Source organism: Phascolarctos cinereus, unplaced genomic scaffold (genome assembly GCF_003287225.1).
Source record: "Phascolarctos cinereus isolate Bilbo 61053 unplaced genomic scaffold, phaCin_HiC Scaffold_726;HRSCAF=1367, whole genome shotgun sequence".
Classification (NCBI taxonomy): domain Eukaryota; kingdom Metazoa; phylum Chordata; class Mammalia; order Diprotodontia; family Phascolarctidae; genus Phascolarctos; species Phascolarctos cinereus.
The window spans coordinates 414,004,558-414,023,553 of record NW_027556098.1 but is presented as its reverse complement, the minus strand read 5'-3'; the positions used below and the strand labels follow the sequence as shown (position 1 = coordinate 414,023,553).

At 58.1% G+C, this 18,996-nt stretch overlaps 3 protein-coding genes across 7 annotated transcripts; 2 read left to right on the top strand and 1 right to left on the bottom strand.

Annotated features, from left to right (window-relative positions):
* Positions 1-24: 24 nt before the first annotated feature.
* Positions 25-1,738, bottom strand: ZNF575 (zinc finger protein 575). Its single transcript, XM_021003577.2, has 4 exons — positions 1,633-1,738; positions 1,383-1,492; positions 1,024-1,122; positions 25-798 (listed from the first exon to the last, which is right to left on the bottom strand). The coding sequence occupies exons 3-4, from the start codon at positions 1,100-1,102 to the stop codon at positions 110-112; spliced, it is 768 nt and encodes a 255-aa protein (XP_020859236.1). The 5' UTR covers positions 1,103-1,122; positions 1,383-1,492; positions 1,633-1,738; the 3' UTR covers positions 25-109.
* Positions 1,739-1,832: 94 nt separating this feature from the next.
* ETHE1 (ETHE1 persulfide dioxygenase) lies at positions 1,833-7,863 on the top strand. 4 transcript variants are annotated; one of them, XM_021003573.2, is made up of 8 exons: positions 1,833-1,931; positions 3,312-3,900; positions 4,027-4,171; positions 4,589-4,737; positions 5,660-5,789; positions 6,330-6,419; positions 7,438-7,554; positions 7,685-7,863. In XM_021003573.2, exons 2-8 carry the CDS (start codon positions 3,787-3,789, stop codon positions 7,735-7,737), a joined length of 798 nt encoding a protein of 265 aa, XP_020859232.1. In that variant the 5' UTR covers positions 1,833-1,931; positions 3,312-3,786; the 3' UTR covers positions 7,738-7,863. The 4 variants fall into 4 exon arrangements, with proteins under 4 accessions (XP_020859232.1, XP_020859231.1, XP_020859233.1 ...); XM_021003572.2 differs by having other exon boundaries at positions 1,835-1,931; positions 2,559-3,900; XM_021003574.2 differs by having other exon boundaries at positions 1,845-1,931; positions 3,697-3,900.
* A 1,880-nt stretch (positions 7,864-9,743) lies between these two features.
* PHLDB3 (pleckstrin homology like domain family B member 3) lies at positions 9,744-18,475 on the top strand. Of its 2 annotated transcripts, none has more exons than XM_078145899.1 (16): positions 9,744-9,846; positions 10,777-10,992; positions 11,563-11,718; positions 12,044-12,181; positions 13,113-13,241; positions 13,390-13,548; positions 13,865-13,975; positions 14,237-14,326; positions 14,410-14,520; positions 14,682-14,781; positions 14,897-14,987; positions 15,085-15,172; positions 15,488-15,538; positions 15,992-16,226; positions 16,812-16,897; positions 17,605-18,475. In XM_078145899.1, the coding sequence occupies exons 2-16, from the start codon at positions 10,819-10,821 to the stop codon at positions 17,737-17,739; spliced, it is 1,854 nt and encodes a 617-aa protein (XP_078002025.1). In that variant the 5' UTR covers positions 9,744-9,846; positions 10,777-10,818; the 3' UTR covers positions 17,740-18,475. The 2 variants fall into 2 exon arrangements, with proteins under 2 accessions (XP_078002025.1, XP_020859561.2); XM_021003902.2 differs by having other exon boundaries at positions 9,750-9,846; positions 10,774-10,992.
* The last annotated feature ends 521 nt before the right edge of the window (positions 18,476-18,996 follow it).

Genomic DNA, 18,996 nt, shown 5'->3' with positions numbered 1-18,996 from the left:
AGTGCCTGCACAGAACCCCAGAAGTAGAAATTGTCTCTTTATTGGCAGCAGTGGAGGTAGGGGAAGGCAGGCAAGGGGCTGGGGGGGATCTACCACTGTGGGGCAGGGTTCAGGCCCGCTCCCCCTTGGCCCCCCTCCCAGCCTTCCCTTCTCCACGGTGGCTCCGCTGGTGGAGGGCCAGGAGTCGGCGCTGGTTGAAGGCTTGGCCACAGCTCGGGCAGCGATGCTGAGGGTCTGCCGGGGCAGGAGGTGAGGGGGGAGCTGGGATAGGGACGCCAGTAGCAGTAGGAGCGTGGCGCCGCTGGTGGGCTGCCAACTTGGAGGGGTAGCAGAAGGACTTGGGGCACTGAGGGCAGGGGTAAGGGCGAGTGCCGCCAGCATGGGTGTGTCGGTGGGCAGCCAGCTTGGAGGGGTAGCAGAAAGACTTGGGGCAGTCTGGGCAGGGGTAGGGGCGGGCAGGTGAGTGGGTCCAGCGATGGGCAGCCAGCTTGGATCGGTGACCAAAAGCCTTGGGACAGTCCGGACAGGGGAAGGGGCGGGCACCACTGTGAGTGAGGCGATGGGCAGCCAGCTTGGAGGGGTAAGAGAAGGCTTTGTCACAGTCAGGGCAGGGGTGTGGGCGGGCTCCACCATGAGCCAGGCGGTGGGTGGCTAGCTTGGAGGGGTAGGAGAAGGCCTTGTCACAGTCTGGGCAGCGGTGAGGGCGCTGGAGGGGGGGTGGGCGGCGAGCCCTGGACGGACCGGGGCGCTCGGAGGCAGCTGCTGGGCTCCGCTTCGGCTTGGAGGTTTTGCTGGAGGCTGGGGGTGGGGATCAGAGGTGCCACGGACTGAGTGAAAGGTGCTCATCCCTGGTACTCTTTCCCCTTGGAGGAAGGCCCCTTGCGGCCCCCAACCCTCCCACGGCCTTCTCCAGGATGTCTTCCTTTTTCCCCAGCCCTTTGTGTGGGACCCCCCTCTCATGGACACCAAGCTCTCCTCCCCCCCTCCCCGGAGGGTTCTTTTCTTGGGGCGGCTGCTTCTCACCCCCTCCGTTGGTCACTGACTCCTTGGCAGAGGGGCTTCTCCCTCTGCCCCCAGGCCCTTGCTCCCCTCGCTCCAGCATGATGCCAGGGGGGGCTGGAGCTGGGAGAGGACAGAGGCGCACTCAGTCAAGACCCCCCACGTGTGCCCAAGGAGAGGGCGGATGCTGGGGCGGAGAGGAGGGGGCTCCAGTTCATTGGGAGAAGCAGGAAACTTTCGTGGGGGCGGGGCCGATGGAGCTGCGGGAGGATGGTCGAGGGCGGGGCTTCGGATCTCAGGAGGCTGCGCGGGGGTGGGACCGCAGGATGCGGGAGGGGCGGGGCTTAGTCGGGGGGGGGCCACAATCCCGAGGGCGGAGTTACCCGGTTCCGGGGCTCAGGCTCGCTCCGGGTCCATGGAGGGCGCGTTAACCCCTTCGTCCCTGTAGCCGCGTCTCATCGCCAGCGCCTGGCGGGGAAGGGCGCGAGAAAACCTGGAAGGGGAAGCAGCGCGAACGGCCGATGCGAGGAGGATCCAGGTGTCCGGCCTCCGCCCCTTCAAAAGCCCGGAGTTGGGCCCCAGCCTTGTCCGCCCCGCCCAGGCAGGGCCCAGGACTCGGACCCTGACCCCGACCTCTGGGCAGCTCCTCCCTGGGGGCGGGGCTCCGACCCCTCCTTGTCGCCCCCGCCGCTGCCTGCTGCTGCCGCGCTGCTCCGGGGCCTCTGCAGGGGCTTGCAGCTCTGAGCGCGCGCCCGAGGAGTGGGCGGGGATGGAGACCCGCGCAGGCCGCGCGCGCGCGCACGCGCCCTGCTTTCTACTTCCTCCACCGTGGGAAACGGGGGCGAGCATGCAACGCAGGGCGCGTGCCAGCCTCTATCGCCCGGGGAGAATGGCGCATGCGCTAAGGGGAGCTACCGGGCCAGATCCGAGCGGTAAGTAAACAGATAAGACCGAAAAGCGCACTACGGTGGCCTCCCTGGATCAAGATTGTCTGATCGCTGCGCTTTCTGTTGTTAGCCAGGATCTCTCTCCTATCCTTTGCCTGTACCTCCTTTTCTTCTGGCCCAAGGCCCCCAGGCCAGTCCGTCCATACGTCCCGGCTGGAAAGTCACTCCTCCTCTCTGGGCCTCAGTTGCCCTATCTGGTGTACCAGAAGACCCCTGAGTTTCCCGCCAGCTCTACATCTCTGCTCAGAGACAGCCAGAGATGGAGAAATAGAGACAGAGAGACATGGAGAGCCCCAGAGCCGGGGGGGGGGGAGGGGAGGAGAGAAGATGGAGCCGCCAAGGGATGCCTGCTGTTTGCATAAACCTACTAGCCCTTCCCCCCGCCCCAGCCCCGTTATAGCCAGGGGGCACAGGCAGCGATGGAGGTGGGGCGCTGGGTCTTCAGCAAGACTGGCTCCCTAAGGAGGGGGGGCTGGCAGATGAGACCCGGGCCTTGGGAGGGTGAGGGCTGGGGACCCCATGCCTGGGTCCCCAAGATTAGCTGCGGGAGGGAGGAATATCCATTGGGATGAAGATGGAGCACGGGCTGCTCTGGCTTCCTTCCCCGGGCAGTGACTCCGCACATTCCTCCCACCCCCGAGTCCTGCAAACTTCCCACAGCGAAGGGCTCCTGGAGCATCCCCCCTCCCGCGTCCTTCCAGTCCCCCAGCAGTGATGCTTCAGAGCCACCGAGTCTGCACCCTTCACCTGATGGCGTGGCCCTGCCCTGGCGTGGACAGGGGCGGCCGGGTCACCCGGCAGACCCCCAAAGCCTGCCTCCGCTCCTCCAGCTCAGCCCTCAGGCCTAGGCCCTCGTTTCCTCAGCTCTTGGGTACATTGCAGCCAGCATCCATCCTGCATCCTGCATCCCCCCTCCCTCCATCCATCCATCCATCCTTCTGCTTGGCCCCAGGGGAGGAATGCTGGGCTTCCATGAGGGTCCCCACAGGGACAGACGAAACTTGCCCTAGAGAGACCGAAGGACTTTCCCAAGGTCACACCCATGAAAAGTGACTCGAACTCAGGTCCTAGTCTGCAAAGGTAGTCTCAGGGTCCCAGAGTCTTGCCTTGGGATAAGAAGCCCCACAGGGAGCTTTCACTTGGGCCTCTCTCATGGGGGAAGGGGTGTTACATGACCTAGCCCTCCTCCCCACACCTTGTGAGCACCTGGGAAGGGGAGGAGAAGTGATTGAGACCCTGTCAAAGACGACATTGGAACCTGGGTCTCCCGAGTCCGATGACAACAACAATTATAATTATGAAGAATTGCTGGTCCTAGACTCCTTAAGGGAGGGACTACTTTCACTTCTGTCTCTGTTACCCCAGCGCCCAGCACAAGGCCAGTCACCCTACAACGGCTGGAGACTTGGGAGTCAGCGTGCTACCGGCTTGCCTCGGAGCTAGTCCGTGGTCCACTCGGAGCCTCGGTTTCCTCATCTCTAAGCTGGGGATGACGGTATCGACCTGCCGCAGAGAGCTGGTGCTAGATTAAAAGAGCGCTTTGCTAATGTGAACCCCCACCCCCATAAATGTCAGTTTACAAATAACAGCTACTCCCATTTTCTTGGCGCTTAGAGATCCCCAAAGCACGCTTACGCTTGAGTAGGGAATGCTGGGTAGTTAGCATGCCCGTTTTACAGACCGGAAAACAGAAGCTCAGACCAGGTGGTTCTGGGATTCGAACTCTCCTCATTTGCTCGGCCCCTTTAAGGCCCCTCCCTTCTAGGCAGGTCCAAACCACGCCCCGGCCCTTCCCCTGGCTCTGGTCTCGGGGCAGCCCTAACCGACCTCAGTGTGAGCGATGGGGCCGGGGCTGCTGCTGCGCGTGCCTGGCCTGCTGCGGGCTCCCGGGCTGCGCTGGGTACGATGTCGGAGGGCGTTCAGTGTTCGGGCGGACGGCCTGCTGCTGCGCCAGGTGAGGGCGGGGGCCGGGATGCCCGGTGCCCAGGATTCTGGATGCTGGACGAATGGGGGGGGGGGCTTCGGGCTGGGAGTGGGACCCCCATTCACCCCGACGTCTTCTCCTGTCCTCCGTTTCCAGCTCTTCGAAGCCAAGAGTTGTACCTACACTTACCTATTGGGGGACCGGGCCACTGGGGAGGCTCTGCTTATTGATCCCGTGCTGGACACCGCCTCCAGGGATGCTCGGCTCGTCCAGGATCTCGGCCTGCGCCTCCTGTATGCAGGTGAACCTGGCCCGGGAGGCAGGCGGGGGCTAGGGGGCTGGACCCCCAGTGTGCACCGAGCCGAGAGAGCTTCCAGAAGCACATCTCTGCCTGGTGGCCTTGACGTACCCCCCAGGCACGCGGATGGAAAACAGCAAATATCTGCCCCCAGGAGATCCCTGTCTGCTGGGAGGGGATTTGCCTTAACTTAATTCTTCCATGGGCCGGGCCGGGGCGGGCTGGGGCAGAGTGCGGTGGAGTGGAGGTCTCCCACCCATTTAGGAGTGGGATACTAGACCACCATGTATGGGCTGCTTTGGAGGAGGGAGGCAGTGGAGGCAGGGGGCTCTCGAGGAGGTCACTGATTGCCTGGACTAGGACAGTGGTCTCCAAGGGCCCTCCCTGCTCTCACATCCTGTCCCTCCCCTCCCTCAACAGTCAACACTCACTGCCATGCGGACCATGTCACAGGCAGCGGCCTTCTCCGGTCCATGATTCCTGGCTGCAAATCTGTCATCTCCCGTCTTAGTGGGGCCAGAGCTGACCTGTTCCTGGAGGATGGTGACATCTTGACCTTTGGACGATTTGTGAGTTGCCCAGGGTGGGAACAGAGCCTGGGATGATGGGTCTGGCAAACTGGGTGATGCAGGCAGAATCACCAGGGCATGGCTGAAGGGGCCATAAACACACCCTTGGCACTCGGTGAAAAGGGCAGGTGTGATCAGGGGCATGGGCATGTGATCATTAGAATCAACACATTTCCTGGGGTTAGCGCAGCCCTTGAGTAGGGGAGGGGAGGACAGAAGGAAAAGGCAGTCTGTGCCTGCAGTGGGCGCAGTCTGGGAGCCGGTGACCTCGGGGGCACCTGGAATTTTATACAAATAATGTTTCATTACATTCTATTCTCTGTGTGTGTGTGTGTGTGTGTGTAAATATATATGTATATGTATACACACACACACAATCTTCTGTATAAAGGCCCCAGCTTTTTGCATCAATAGGTTTGCAAGAGAGGCATTGTGGGTGGCGGATAAATGTCTCTGGCCCATCCTGGCTCTGTGACCCCTAAGTCAGTTTCTTAGGGTCCCCAGGCAGCTAAGACTAGAGCCAGGCTGGAAGGAAGCTGCCAGTGGGGGGCAGGCTACAGCCAGCGAGCTCTCAGAGGAATGCAATCAGAGATCTGACAAGAGAAAAAAATGACCCTTGGCAAACGGTTCTTTTGAAATTCTTAAGGAAGGAAGTGTGGTGGTGACCTAATCCACTTTTTCCAGAGGTGGGGAGCCAGCTCACAGTCACGCAGCTAGAGAGTATTGGATGCTGGATTTAGCAGTGGCAGGGACCTTAGCCATCGCTGAGTCTGAATCCACTCATTTTTACAGATGGGGAAACTGAGGCTGGATTTGAAAGGTAGATTTCCATAACGGAATTCCTTCTCCCTCCCCAAGCCCTGGAGCTCAGGTAAGGCAGGGACAGGCTGGGCCTGCTCTCATCTCTGTAATCCCCCCTCAGGCCCTGGAGGCCCGGGCCAGCCCTGGCCACACGGATGGCTGCCTGACTTTTGTACTGAGTGACCACAGTGCAGCCTTCACTGGGGATGCCCTGCTCATCCGCGGATGTGGACGCACAGACTTCCAGCAAGGTCTGGGCCCCTTCCCCCTACACCCATTCTAAGAATATTTAGGATTATCTCCTGTGCCTTGGGCATTATGAGTAGGCTTGTCCCCGTTTAGCCAAGGATAGACTAAGGCAGCTAAGGCAGTGAGGTTTGTCTGTGAATAGGCCGTCCTCAGGGCAGAAAGAGGAGGGGGGTCACTCTCCTGATTTTCCAAATGAGGAAACTGAGTCCCAAAGAGGGAAAGGTGTTCCCCTGAGATCAGACAGCGAGGCAGGGAAAGACTCGCATCTGGGACCCAGGTCTCCTGCTTCCCAACCCTAGGCTTCTTCCTCTTCAGCCCACATCCTTTCTCTCAATCCTCTCCCTGCCCATTATCCCCTGGGGTTGTGTAGGGAGGTGGGTGAGGCTGATGCTGAGTTCCTGCTCTTAGAGGGAGGGGGATGGGGTGGGAATAAACACTCACAAAGCACCATACTGGGTGCAGTATGATCTCATTTGTTCTTGGGAATCCCACCCTTATCCATGCTCCATGAAGACCTCCTTTCTTCTTCCCCATCCCGCCAGGCTGTGCTAAGACCTTGTACCATTCAGTCCATGAGAAGATCTTCACCCTTCCTGGGGACTGCCTTATCTACCCAGCTCATGACTACCAAGGTGTGAGGGCTTCCTGGAGATCAGTGGGTTGGGAGAGGGATGAGGACCGGTTAGAAGATGTGGATGTGAGGAAACTACAACTCCCAGAAGCCATTAGGGCACACACAGTAGCATCACAACTTCCAGAGGCCCTTGGGGTACATGGTGGGAGAACTACAGCTCCCAGAGGCCCTTGGAGGCCCAGAACCACAATTCCCAGAGGCCTTTGGGAGCTCAGAACCACACCTCTCAGAGGCCTTTGGGTTATACACAGGCAAACCACAGCTCCCAGAGGCCCTTGGGGTATGCACAAGAGAACCACAGCTCAGAGGCCCTTGGGAGCTCCAAACCACAGCTCCCAGAGTCCCTTGGGAAAGCAGGACCTCAGTTCCCAGAGGCCTTTGGGGTGTACAAAGAGAACCACAATTCCCAGAGGCCCTTCAAAGCTCCAAACCACAGTTCTCAGGGGCCCTTGGGGACTCAGAACCACAGTTCCCAGAGGCCTTTGGGGTGTGCACAGGAGCCTCAAAGCTCAAAGAGCCCTGGAGAACCATAGCTCCCAGAAACCCTTGGGGGCTCTGAACCACAATTCCCAGAGCCTTTTGGGAACGCGGAACCACAGCTCCCAGAAGCCTTTGGGCCTCCAGTCTTTAAGCATGAGGAAGGAGGTTTAGCTTATATGGAGGTGTTAATGGACCATTAGAGCTCTTAGAGAGCATCAGTTTTGGGACTTCATCCCTCTCATGGAGCTGGGATGGACTATAGAGCATGTGAGGCATCCTTGTTGCCACTGCCCATAGTCCACCCAGGTGTAGCTCCCAGGGCTGATGGGATATGTAGTCCAGCATGGGATTGGCCTGCCCAGGACAGCTGGAGGTGTCAGTTGCACCATGAACAGCAGTAGGATTAGCTTCAGGGGCTCGCAATGGGAATACTCCCCTTCCCCTAGGCTGGGGAAGGGGGTGTTTGGGGAAGGGGGCTGGAGAGAAGGGCTCTGGGAACCAAATGGGCACATGGGGTGATACTTATTGGCTAACAGGGCATACAGTGTCCACTGTGGAAGAAGAGCGGACTCTGAACCCTCGCCTCACGCTCAGCTGCGAGGACTTTGTCAAGGTCATGGACAACCTCAACCTGCCCAAGCCCAAGCAGATTGGTGAGAAGCCTGGAGGTCTTGGTTGTCTGAGGGAGGTGGGATGCGTAGGACCCCGGGGCGGGGCCGCTTGATTCCCGGGAGCAGGAGAGAGAGAGCTTCCCCCGTTGTCACTCTCTTCCTCCCTCTGCAGACATCGCTGTCCCGGCCAACATGCGCTGTGGCATTCAGGAGCCCCCCAGCTGACTTCCTCATGGAGGCACCCCACACCTCAGCACCTCAGTTCTGCTTGCTCCCACTGGGATGAGGTTCTAACAGTGAGAGACCCCAGTCCCCCTCCAGATTCTGTTAATAAAGCTTTTTTTGCCTAAACCTCGGCCAGTCCTCCTTCATCTTCGCACCTTCCCTCTGTGTCTACCCCCCAGTTTATCTCTTCTGCAGTTTGTTTGCACATGGTTGTGTGGGTGTTATCTCCCCATTAGATTGTGAGCTCCTGGAAAGCAGGGGTTGTCTTCTAGCTTTCTTTGTACTCGCAGTGTTCAGCACAGTGCCTGGCACATAATTGGTCAGTCATTTTTCTGTTGTGTCTGACTCTTCATAACCCCATCTGGGCTTTTCTTGGCAAAGATACTGGGGTGCTTTGCCATTGCCTTTTCCAGATCACTTTACAGATGAGGAAACTGAAGCACACAGGGATGAGTGACTTGCCCAGGGTCACACAGCCAGTATCTGAGGTCAGATTTGAGCTTAAAAAGATGAGTCTTCCTGACTCCAGACCCAGCTCTCTATGCACTATGGTGCTACCTAGCTGCTCCTGACTGATCATCAGTACTTAAAGTAGGTACCTTGATTTGACTGAACCCAGATTGTCTAAGCTGGGGACCTGGGGTCCAAGTCCCCTAGTAGACTTCTGATAATACTTGGTCTTCATCAAGTGCATTTGCAGGGCCAGGAACTGTGCTAGGCATTGTGGTTATAAAAAAACAAACAAACACGTAACTGCCCCCCCTACCTCCCCCCGCATACACGCACTTATGAAGAGCTCAACTTTCTGGGAATAGAACCTAGGCTGGATTTGAGGCGGAAGGCTCATGGCACCTAGGACTTAAGAGGGGGAGGTGGGATGGTGCAAGGGACAATGCTGCTTCAGAAGCTCTGGGTTTGAATCCTGATTCTTCCACTTCCTACCTATGTGTCCTAAGGAAATTCATATTACCCTTCTGGACTCCAATAAAAGGAGGGGGTTGAACCTGATGACCATTCATGTCCCTTCTAGCCCTAAGTCTCTGAGTGAGGGGTCAGTCAAATCTCTGTGATGATGGATGGGTACTGTGTGCCAGGCATTGTGCTATGCACTTTCCAGATATCTCATCTGAGCCTCACAACATCCCTGGGAGTGAGTTCTGTTATTATTCCCATTTTCCAGCCAAAGATTCATATGAGGCAGATGTTAGAAGGCTGGCTTTGACTGGCCAGAGAAACTGCTAAAGAGAAGGCTTGTCTTGCTGGTGAGCACCACTAGGGGGCGTATGTTGGCAGGGTTTGTGGAACTGACCAGAGGGGCTCTGGATTCAACAACTCTGCCAGTTAGGGTAGGAATGGGCCAAAGGCACCACAGACCAGAAAGCTCTCCCTGTGAGAGCCTGGGCAGGCCTACGTGGCTGATGTTTGGGGAGGAGAGAACTGGAAAGTTTTCATTTAAACTTCCTGTTTTTGCCCATAGAGGAAGGGTCTGGCCACATGACCTTGAACTCCTCCCTGCAGTGACCCCCCCCATTGTGGCATGGGACTGAGCCCGTTCTCCCCCTGACTCACCACGAGGTGCCCCCCTGCTCAGGCCCCCAAACTGGTCCCAGCCCTTCCAAAGTGGTCATTAGAGGGTAACAGCCCCACCCCTCCACCTGCAGGCCTGGGGTCCTGGAGCCAGGAAGTTAGGGGCTGGGATACAAGAAACTTGGTCTTTGAAGCTGGAAAATTGGATGCTTCTGTCCTTCAGCATTTGGGGGCTCCATGGAGGGGAAGGGGACACCTGGGTCCCTGAAAAGGGCATCCTAAAGACCAGATCCCTGGGTCTTCTGGGTGGGGCCTGAAATGTGCACCCCCACCCCCCCCGTGGGGAGGGGGGACCAGGACGCCTGGTTCCCAGGGTGTGGGCACTGGAAGAGCCAGATACCTGCTTCCCTACGGAGCTGTCAGACCTGTTCTCTTTCCTCCTTTTTCTCCTCCCACTTCCCCCCCCACCCCGCATCCGGGCTCCTGCAGGGGGGCGGCCCCTCCCTCCTCCCCCGACACCTGTCCCGTGGGCAGAGGCCAGGGTTCTGGGAACAAGGAGAGGCCTGCGAGGAGACAAAGCGGGTGAGGGGGCTGGACACCAGGGGCTCTGAGGGTGCGGGGGCTAGGGATTGGGACACCTGGGTTCCAGAGGGGGTGGCTGAAGGGTCAGGACTCCGGGGTCCCTCAAGGGGCAAGGGGAGGGGTTTAGGGCACCTGGATCCCTGAAGGAGAAGTGTGTGTATCTTTGTTAATCAGAATGCCAAGGTCCCTGGGTAGGGGAGAGAGGGGAAGCCCCAGTCCCAGGAGGAGACCCCTGGCGACCTAGACCCGTGGGTCAGTAAGGGACAGGGTTAGAGGTGGTCGGACTCTAGGCTCCTGGGAAAAGGGGGCTTCCCGGGCATTTCTCTAGGCCAAGGGCTGATTGAGGTAAAGAAGTGAGCGGGTTTGGTAGGATGAAACCAAGTTCCGGCAAGGATCGGTGATCTGAGCCCCCGGAACAGGCCCTGACCCAACCCTGCCGGGCCTCAGCCCTTCAGTACCCAACTCGCGAAGTTCCTTAGGTCCCTCCTCTGGAGCCTTCCGCAAGCCTCCGGTCCCGCCCCTAGCTCATCTTAGAGCCCGCCTCCAGAGCTCTGACTTGGTTCCTGAGACCGTGCGGTCCCACCCCCTTTGCCCCTGCCCAATCCCTGAGCCCCTCCGACCAGCCCGGCTGAGTTCCCTCTCCTTTCTCGGAGTGCCTCATTTTCTTCCCTTAGACCCTTACCCAGTCCCTGAGTCCTTCCAGGTTCACTCCCTGAGCTCCCTCGTCCTTCTCGGGGTACCATAGGCCATACCCCCTGAGCCCCCTTGTCCTCGGGGTATCGTGGGTCTTGTTCCTGAACCCCTTGCCCAATCCCTGAGCCCTCTTGCTCCTCCAGCTCGGAGTCCCCAGACTCCTGTCTCAAGTCCCTCAAGCCTCGCCCCCAGGGCCGAGGAGGAGAGCCCTGCCCTCAGCCCCTTCTCCCCCAGCAGCCCCCGGAGCCTGGGCCGAAGGCAGTCCCAGAGAAGAGAGACATGGGAATTCCAACGAGCCCCGAGGATGGGAGCCAGGAGGGGTCCGAGCGTCCTGAGGGCCAAGCCGAAGTCGGGGAGACCGGCGAGCAAGAAGTCTCCGAGGCCCCCAGCGCAGCCTGCCGGGAAGAAGAGGAGGATGAAGAGGGGAGCAGTACGGAGAGCGGTCGGGATCAGGTGAGAGCCAGAGACAGGGAGCCAGAGACTGGGAAATCAGAGACACAAAGACCAAAGACACAGAGAAATACTGAGACACTGAAAACAACAGAGAGAGACGGGTTATGGGAGACACAGAGACCTGAGAAACACAAAGACTAAGAAACCCAGAAACACTGAGACAGAAAGCCAGAGATAGAAAAGTCCAAGACACGGATGCTGTGAGATGCAGAGATAGAGACAGAAACTCAAATACTGGAGACATGGAGACATAAAAAGAAACAGAGATACATCGAGACATAGGCACAGGGAGCTAGACTGACAGAGACAGGGATAGAGACTGACTGAGAAACCTAAAGACAAAAAGACGCAACACACCGAGAGACACAGAGACAGGCAGCCAGAGAAACTGAGAGACAGACTGTGGAACTCAGAGACAGCGATACAGAGACAACCAGAGACAGAAAGACACAGACCCTGTCAGGATAGAGAGACGGTGACCTAGACACCCAGACGGACCGAGACAGACCAAAAATGACAAAAAGAGGAAGACACAGAAATCAAGCCGTGACCACGTCCCTCCCCCGGCAGGGCGAAGCCCAGCCCTCTGTGCCGCCCCCTGTAGAGGGGCCACGAGGCGCAGCCCGTCGTCTAAGGGGGCAGCAGCTGGAGGCGCTGACTCGGGTGGCCCTCATGGAGCAGCGGGTCAAGGAGCTCCAGCAGCAAAGGAAGGAGCTGAGAATCGAGGTGTGGACCCTGGCTTCCTGCTTACCACAGCCCTGTCTCCTCAGGGACTCGGCTTCCCCACCTTCCCAGCCCCTTCCCCTTAGTTACCCAGACACCCAGCTCCCCAAAATCCCTCCCCTGGGCACCGCAGCTTTCCCACCCTCCCAGCCCCTTCCCCTCAGTCATCCAGACACCCAGCTCCCCAGAATCCCTCCCTTGGCACCCCAGCTTCCCCATCTTCACAGCCCCCTTCCCCTCAGGTACCCAGGCATTATACCACCCCTAGACTCCTCCCCTCATGCACCCAGACATCTGGCCCTCAGCTCCCCCTGTCCCCCCACCCCAGATGGAGGTAGAGGTGGCTTTGCTCCGAGGGGAGCTGGCTGGTGAGCGAGTGGCTGCCCGGAGGGAAGAGGAGCAGCTTCGGGAGCTTCAGAGACAGCAGGAGGCAGCTGAGCAGAAGGCGGGGGAGCAGAGGGAACAGGTGTGTGGAGGAGGGGCTGTGGTCCTGGGGACGGGGTGGGGGTGGGACTGAGACTCCCTCTGCCTCTCATCTCCTGTCTACAGAATGGGGTTGTTCTCCCGTTGCAGAGATGAAAAAAACTGAGGCACAGAGAGGGATTCAGCATGCTAAAATCACAGGGCGCACAGCAGTGGCAGAGCCTGGATTAGAAACCAGCTCTTCTAAGGTCCCAAGTCCTTACATTTGGGCAGTGAGACAACAGGGACATAGGTATAACACTGAAGGCAAATGATCTAGAACACAAGGGCTTGAAGGGGCCTTAGAACGGAAAGCATGGAACGTTAGAGCAAGGTTGGGACCCTGGGGACCCTCAATATGCAGAGGAGGGAACAGGCCCAAAGAAGACCCTGACTTTGGTTGGCACAGAGCCAGGTGTCCTGTCATCAAAACCAATGCTTTCCACACTCCACCATGACGCTAGGGTGATTCTGGAGGACGGTGAAGCCCAGAAAGGTGGCGACATGGCCACGGTCACAGAGCACTCAAGCAATGTGTCTCCAAATGAAGCGTGAAGGAGGGACTCTGCCTTACAAGGGGGGATGAGGCAGAGGGGCAAGGACTTGTACCAGGTCACGCAGCTAGCCTGGGACTAGCACCCAGGTGTCCCGATTCCAGTTTCAGGCCTCTTTCTTTCCCTCCCTTTTTAGGGGCCTATCAGATTTTGGCCAAGCGCCTGCCCCTCTCCCGACCTGTTTTCTCACATGGAAAGTGTGCTGGGTAGGGGTGGAAAAGGGGACAGTTGTTATAACAGGTGATGTCTAAGGGAAGAGTCCTTCCTGATTGAAATCCTGGGATCTGTGATGGCAAACAACTTCGGCATCTTTTGGCCAGTGAGGGGTTTGGAGAAGCTCTAAGAGTTTCAGTCCCTGCTTCTTGGGGTTTGTCCTGCCAGGAGCAGCAGCGTCTTAGGGAGGCCCGGGCCCAGGTGGAGGGCCTTCGACTGAAGCTGGAGGAGGCTCAGGACAAATTGGACTCCAAGCCTGAGGGTGACAGGGAGGAGCTGTTGAAGGGGGTCCAGGAGGTAAGTGAGTGCTTCCCCCCACCAGGACCTAGGCATCCCAACCCCCAACCTAATTCCCCTTCAGGGACCCAAGCTGTCTAATTCCCCAGGCCCCATTCCCTTCAGGGACCCAGGCTCTCTGATCCCCCAGCCCCTCGCTCCTCCCCAGGTCTCTGAGCAGTTGGAAGCTGCCCAGCGTTCCTATGAGGATCTAGAGTTCCAGCAGCTGGAGAAGGAGAGTAGCTGTGAAGAGGAAGTGGATGGGTCAGGGCACCAGGGGCTGGGCCCCAAGATCCAAGAGCTGCAGGGGAGCCTGGCCCAGCACAGGGTGAGCCCCAGCAGAGCCCAGCCTTCCTTGCCCTTCCTCCCTCGCCATCTCCCTGTCCCTGTCTCCCTCACTTGGTGTGTTTTGTATCTTTGTCTCCCAATCCCTGGCCCCTCTGTGGGCGTCTCCATACGTGGAAAGGGCAGCCTCAGGAGGTGGTGGGCTCCCTGTCCATCCTGGAGGTCTGATGTAGTCTACCGAGGTCTCTTCCAATGTCCCCTGCTGTGATTCTGTGAGGTGTGGGTCTTGTCTGAGGTCTGACATCAGGCAGGATGCTTGGCTCTTTCTGCAAATCTCTGATTCTTGGGAATCTTCTCAGCGTCGAATCCAGGTCCTAGAGGAACAGCTGGGGTCGCTCGGGGAACAGATGGCAGCTGAAAGCCGTGGCCTGAGCCGAAAGAAGGAAGAGGCGTTGCAGGCCTTAAGCCAGGTGACCCCTGAATTCCCTAGCCCAACCCTGAAGTCCTCTCAAGTCCAGCAGGACAGGCTTAAAGAAGTCTCCCATTGGGAGACCCTCTCCAACACCCACTGGCTTATATGACTGTAGTCAAGTCACTTCCTATTTAACCTCATTGTTCTCTGCTGTAAAATGGGGCTAAGAAATCCTTTACATGCCCTAAGGCAAAGGTTCTTGGGGGGCCATCAGGTTCTGAAATCCCCTGCCAACTTCCTGAATTCTCCCTCTATCCAGGAGCGGAACAGGCTTCTAGAACTAAGCCACCTGCAAGGGACCCAAGGTAGAGATGACAGTTTCTCTGAGCAGAGCCAGGCCCTAACCAAGGTAACCAGAAACCTCCCACCCCAGGCATACAAGAATCCCTGTGCCACTCTCTCCCCTTGGGCTGACCCTCATCCTCTGTCCAGCTCCTGTTCACTCAGAAGACAAATCGCCAGCTCCTGGTCCTACAGAATTCCTCCACCCCAGCATCAACCTCGGCCTCCTCCTGCCTCTTCTCTGTGCACAGCTCACTCCAGGTGGGGAGAAGTGGGGGAGACCTGGGGCTAAGACCCTGAGGCTGGCAGGGTGGGGGGAGCAGGCCCCAAGCTGATGCCCTCCTATTTCTGTTTCCTTTTCCTCTCTCCCATCTCCTCTCCTCTCTTGTCTTTTCCTCCCTTTTCTTCATCTTACTCTCCAGGGCTCCTTTGGGCTCCAGAGGACAGGCAGTTTGCCTAGGAGAAAGGGAGACCGGGCCCGACAGAGGGGCTCTACACGACCCCTGTCCCTGCACTGCAGCCGTGAGTGTCTTGTCCCCCACCAAAGAGGACCCTGGGAGCAAGGATGGAGAAGGGATGCAGGTAGGGTGCAGGCAGGAAGGGGATGAATCCTCTAAGCCTCCTTCTTCCCTTTTAGGGCCCCTGGAGGCCTCTGCTGTGCAGCCCCCTCCAGGCAATCCCCAGAGACATGCCCTGTACCAGCTGCTGAACTGTAGCCCGGGAACCAGGTGAGAAGGAAGGAGATGGGAACAGGAGTAGGGCAGAAGAGGGAAAGGCTCCGTCTGGGGGACAGGGTGGTACTCCCGGGCCTTTCCTGTCTTCCAGCTGTGGAGTGCCCCATCCTGATATCATCCGAATGGAGAAGCTGCTCCAACAGGCCGTGGCAGAACGGGAAAGGCTGCTGCAGGCCCGGGTGAGAGCCAGGGCTTCTCATGTCCTCAGGGACCCTGACTGGAGGATGCCTCTCCTTCCAGATCTCTTAATGACCCCAGGGTCAATCTCCTGGCCCCTTAAGGACCTGAGCGCTTTGCCCCCCATCTCTCTCAGGGACCTGGATGTCTGGATCCTCCAGTCCCCAACCTCCTTAGATCCCCAACTGCACTGATCCCACTCCCTGACCCCCTCTGCCCATGGTCCCATTTCTGCCTTTGCTGGTGCTGGGCATGGGCCCTCAGGTTTGGGGGGCTTTGGTCCCCACTGATTCTCCTTCCCACTCTGACCCCCACAGCAGGGAACCAAGAGGAGCAAAGAGGAAGCCAGAGCTACTCCAGCCATCATGGTCAGTGAGCCTCCCCCCAAGCCCCCTGACCAGCTTCTTGATTCCCCGCAGCCTTCTGTCTCCCCATCCTCTTGTGCATCTGGGTCCCTCCCGAGCCATCCCTGGCCACCCCCCCCAAGTCAGTCTCCACCTCCATCACCCAGCTCAGCCTCCCCCCCACCCCCAGCTATAGATCCTATGAAATGAGGGTGACTCCTCCTTTCTGAAAGTGTTTCCTCCACTGTAAAGTGAAGACAGTCCCTGACCTACCTGCCCCACCTGCCACACAGGCTTGGTGGCACATATTTAGTTTAATAAACTCCAAGGAAGCCACTGGTAGAACCCAGCCCCCCTCCCATCCCCGTCAAGCCCACCTGGAGCCTCCCTCCCCCACCAGCCAGACTAGTGCCTTCCTTCTATTCCTCATTGCTTTTGGAGCCACTTGGACCCTGTTCATGTCTCCCCTTCATTCAGGCCCCACCAGCACCCCTGCCCCCGCCACTGCCACCCCGACCTCCAGGCCCCCGGGTTCTGGACTTGTACCAGCACCTGGAGCGCTGGGGCCACAGCCCCGAAAGCTGCCCTCATGTTCGAGTGACCAGCGGCTGCTGCCGGGGGCCACTGGTGAAGGTGGGGGGCCGGATCAAGACTTGGAGGAAGCGGTGGTTCTGCTTTGACCGCCATGCCCGCCGGCTGGCCTACTATGCTGGTAAGGAGTGACCCCTCCTTCCCCACTGCCACCCTCACCTCTCCTCATTTCCTTCAGGGGGGAGATGTGACCTTAGCCAAGCTGGCCTCCTCTTTTTTTGGTGAGGCAATCAGAGTTAAGTGACTTGCCCAGGGTCACACAGCTAGTAAGTGTCAAGTGACTGAAACTAGATTTGAACTCAGGTCCTCCTGACTCCAAGGCCAGAGCTCTATGCACTAGGCCATCTAGCTGCCCCCTGGTTTTCTCTTAAAGAGCAGGCTAGATGGTCCCTCTAAAATCCTAAAACCTGGGTTCTAAGGCCTAGCTCTGCCTCAGTTTCCTCCTCTGTAAAATGATCTGCAAGCTCCCTGCTGGCTGTCAACTCCAGGCTCTGATGACCCAGCCCCTGTCTACGAAATCTTAAGGACCTTTGGCCTTAGGCTTTACTTTGGACCCTGATCTCAGCCTCCACCATTGGGCCCATTCCCCACCCACCATCCTGACACTGGAGTGACCCACTGTAAACTCAACCTCCGTGCCCTTCCTCCCTTTCACCACCCCAGAACAAAATGAACAAAGCTCCTCCCTATTCTCTCCCTGTCTCAGACAAAGAAGAGACCAAACTCAAAGGAGTCATCTACTTCCAAGCCATAGAAGAAGTGTATTATGACCACCTGCGATGTGCCTTCAAGGTGAGTGAGCTTCCTTCCCTGGTCAGCGCTCATTCTTTAAAAAAAAAAAACTTGGAGTACTTTTTTTTTAGTTAGGCCATTGGGGTCTGAGGGTGAATTTGAACTCAGGTCCTCCTGACTCCAGGGCTGGTGCTCTATTAACTGCGCCACCTAGCTGCCCCCCCCAAATACTTGGGCTGCCCCTATCAGTTCCTCTTGCCCCAATGACAGCTGAGAGCCGTAGAGGGGGTGGCAGGAGATCCCGGCACCTTTAGGTCTCAGTGTCCCCCATCGGAAAATGGGAATCATGGCTCCCCCCCATCTCTGACATCTCTCCCCTAGTTGTTTCTTCCAGCCCTGACATTCTGTTGGTAACAGACTCATTCTTAGCCCGGGATTCTGAATCAGAGGTCCAGGGTATGAATACTATTTCTGTCCCCTGGTAGCTCGGTAGCCTTGGGCACGTCATTGCTTCTTTCTGGACCTCAGTCTCCCCAGAGTGTGAGACTGGGTCTCTGGAGCCCCGCCCTGCCCCAACTGACTTTGTAGGAGGCCCCCGAGACCCCCACCTTCTCTAAATGCACACCCTGAACCGCCCTTGGTGGTGATGCTGGTGGAGGGACTGGGTAAGGAGGGAAGGTCACCTGAGGTCCCTGATAATTCAGTGTCGGTCGGGGCTGGGGTCCGAGAGAAGAGCTTCCGAATTCACAGCCCTTCATCCTGCCCAGAGCCCCAGCCCCCGCCTGACATTCTGCGTCAAGACCTACGAGCGCCTCTTCTACATGGTGGCCCCCAGCCCAGAGGCCATGCGCATTTGGATGGATGTCATTGTGACCGCTGCAGATGAGAACCACGCCCCCTGATCCAGGGCCGCTCAGGTCCCCCCAAAACCCCACCCCTTCCGAACTTGCCCCAACAGCGCCCAGTCCACTGCCCAGTATTGACTCAGACCAGGTATTCTTAGCTTCTCCGGGCCTCACTTTCCCCATCTGTAAAATGAGAGTTAGACGAGCCGACCTCTGAGGCCCCTTCCAGTTGGATCCCAGATGCTATGAATAAGCCCTCAACGAGGCCCCATCCACTGCCCAACGTTTAAAGCCCGGGTATTCTAGTACTGGTAACATTCCCGGGAAGGTCCCGCCCCCTGCCGAACGTTCGTATCCACAGTGTTCTCTATTCCTTGTAACATTCCTGGGGAGACCCCGCCCCCTGCTGAACATTTGTACCCGCGGTGTTCTAGTCCTCGTAACTTTCCCGGAGAGGCCCCGCCCTCTGCCGAACGTTTGTACCCCCAGTGTTCTAGTGCGGGTAATATTCCCGGGGGAGGCCCCGCCCTCTACTGAAAGTTCGTACCCCTGGCGCTCTCTCCCTCCAAACTTTCCCCCGACCCAGGAAGCCCAGGCCCACGGGAACGGTCGCTTCCGCCCGGTGGGCTGCCTCTGCTCGGCCGGTCTGAGCCCGGATTTGCATGTGCTCCGGAGTCGGCTGCCGGCTTCACCCCTCGGGCTCTCCTGTCATTGGGGCGCGCGGGGGCGGCGGTGGAGGGACGTTTATTTATTGATGCACATGTGGGGTTAAATTAAACACTGAAGAAAAACAGTCATGGCTGTTGTTTCCACACCACCCGGGCGTCTTGCTCCTCCAAGCCCCACTCAGGGACCTAGGCGTATTGAGCCCCCACCCACCCCCCACCCCAGCCTCGTCTAACCTCCTCAGGATCCCAGGAGTCCCCAGACCCCATTTTCATCTAGGGATCCTAGTAAGGGTCCTGGGTTCCAGCCCTTACTCCTAGGAGTCCACAGCCTTTGCCCTTTTTATCACGTTTTGGGGGAAACCAAGCATCCTGGATCTCCCTGCCTTCATTTTTTTAGGGACTCGAGGAAATGACACGCAGCCCTGTGGGCTTGAGGAAGGCGCTGGGGCTCAGAAGCGAGTCTGAGTCAGGAAGCCTCAGGTTCCCCTACTCCTCCTCCCATGACCCACAGGAAGCCTCAAACCCCACCCTTAGGAAGGAAGTATTGATCCTCCCTCAGCATTCGCTCCGTGGCTACTCCCTTGTGCCCGCATGGTCTTCCTCCCCATGTCTTACCCAGAACATTCATCCTTTCACCCTATCCAAA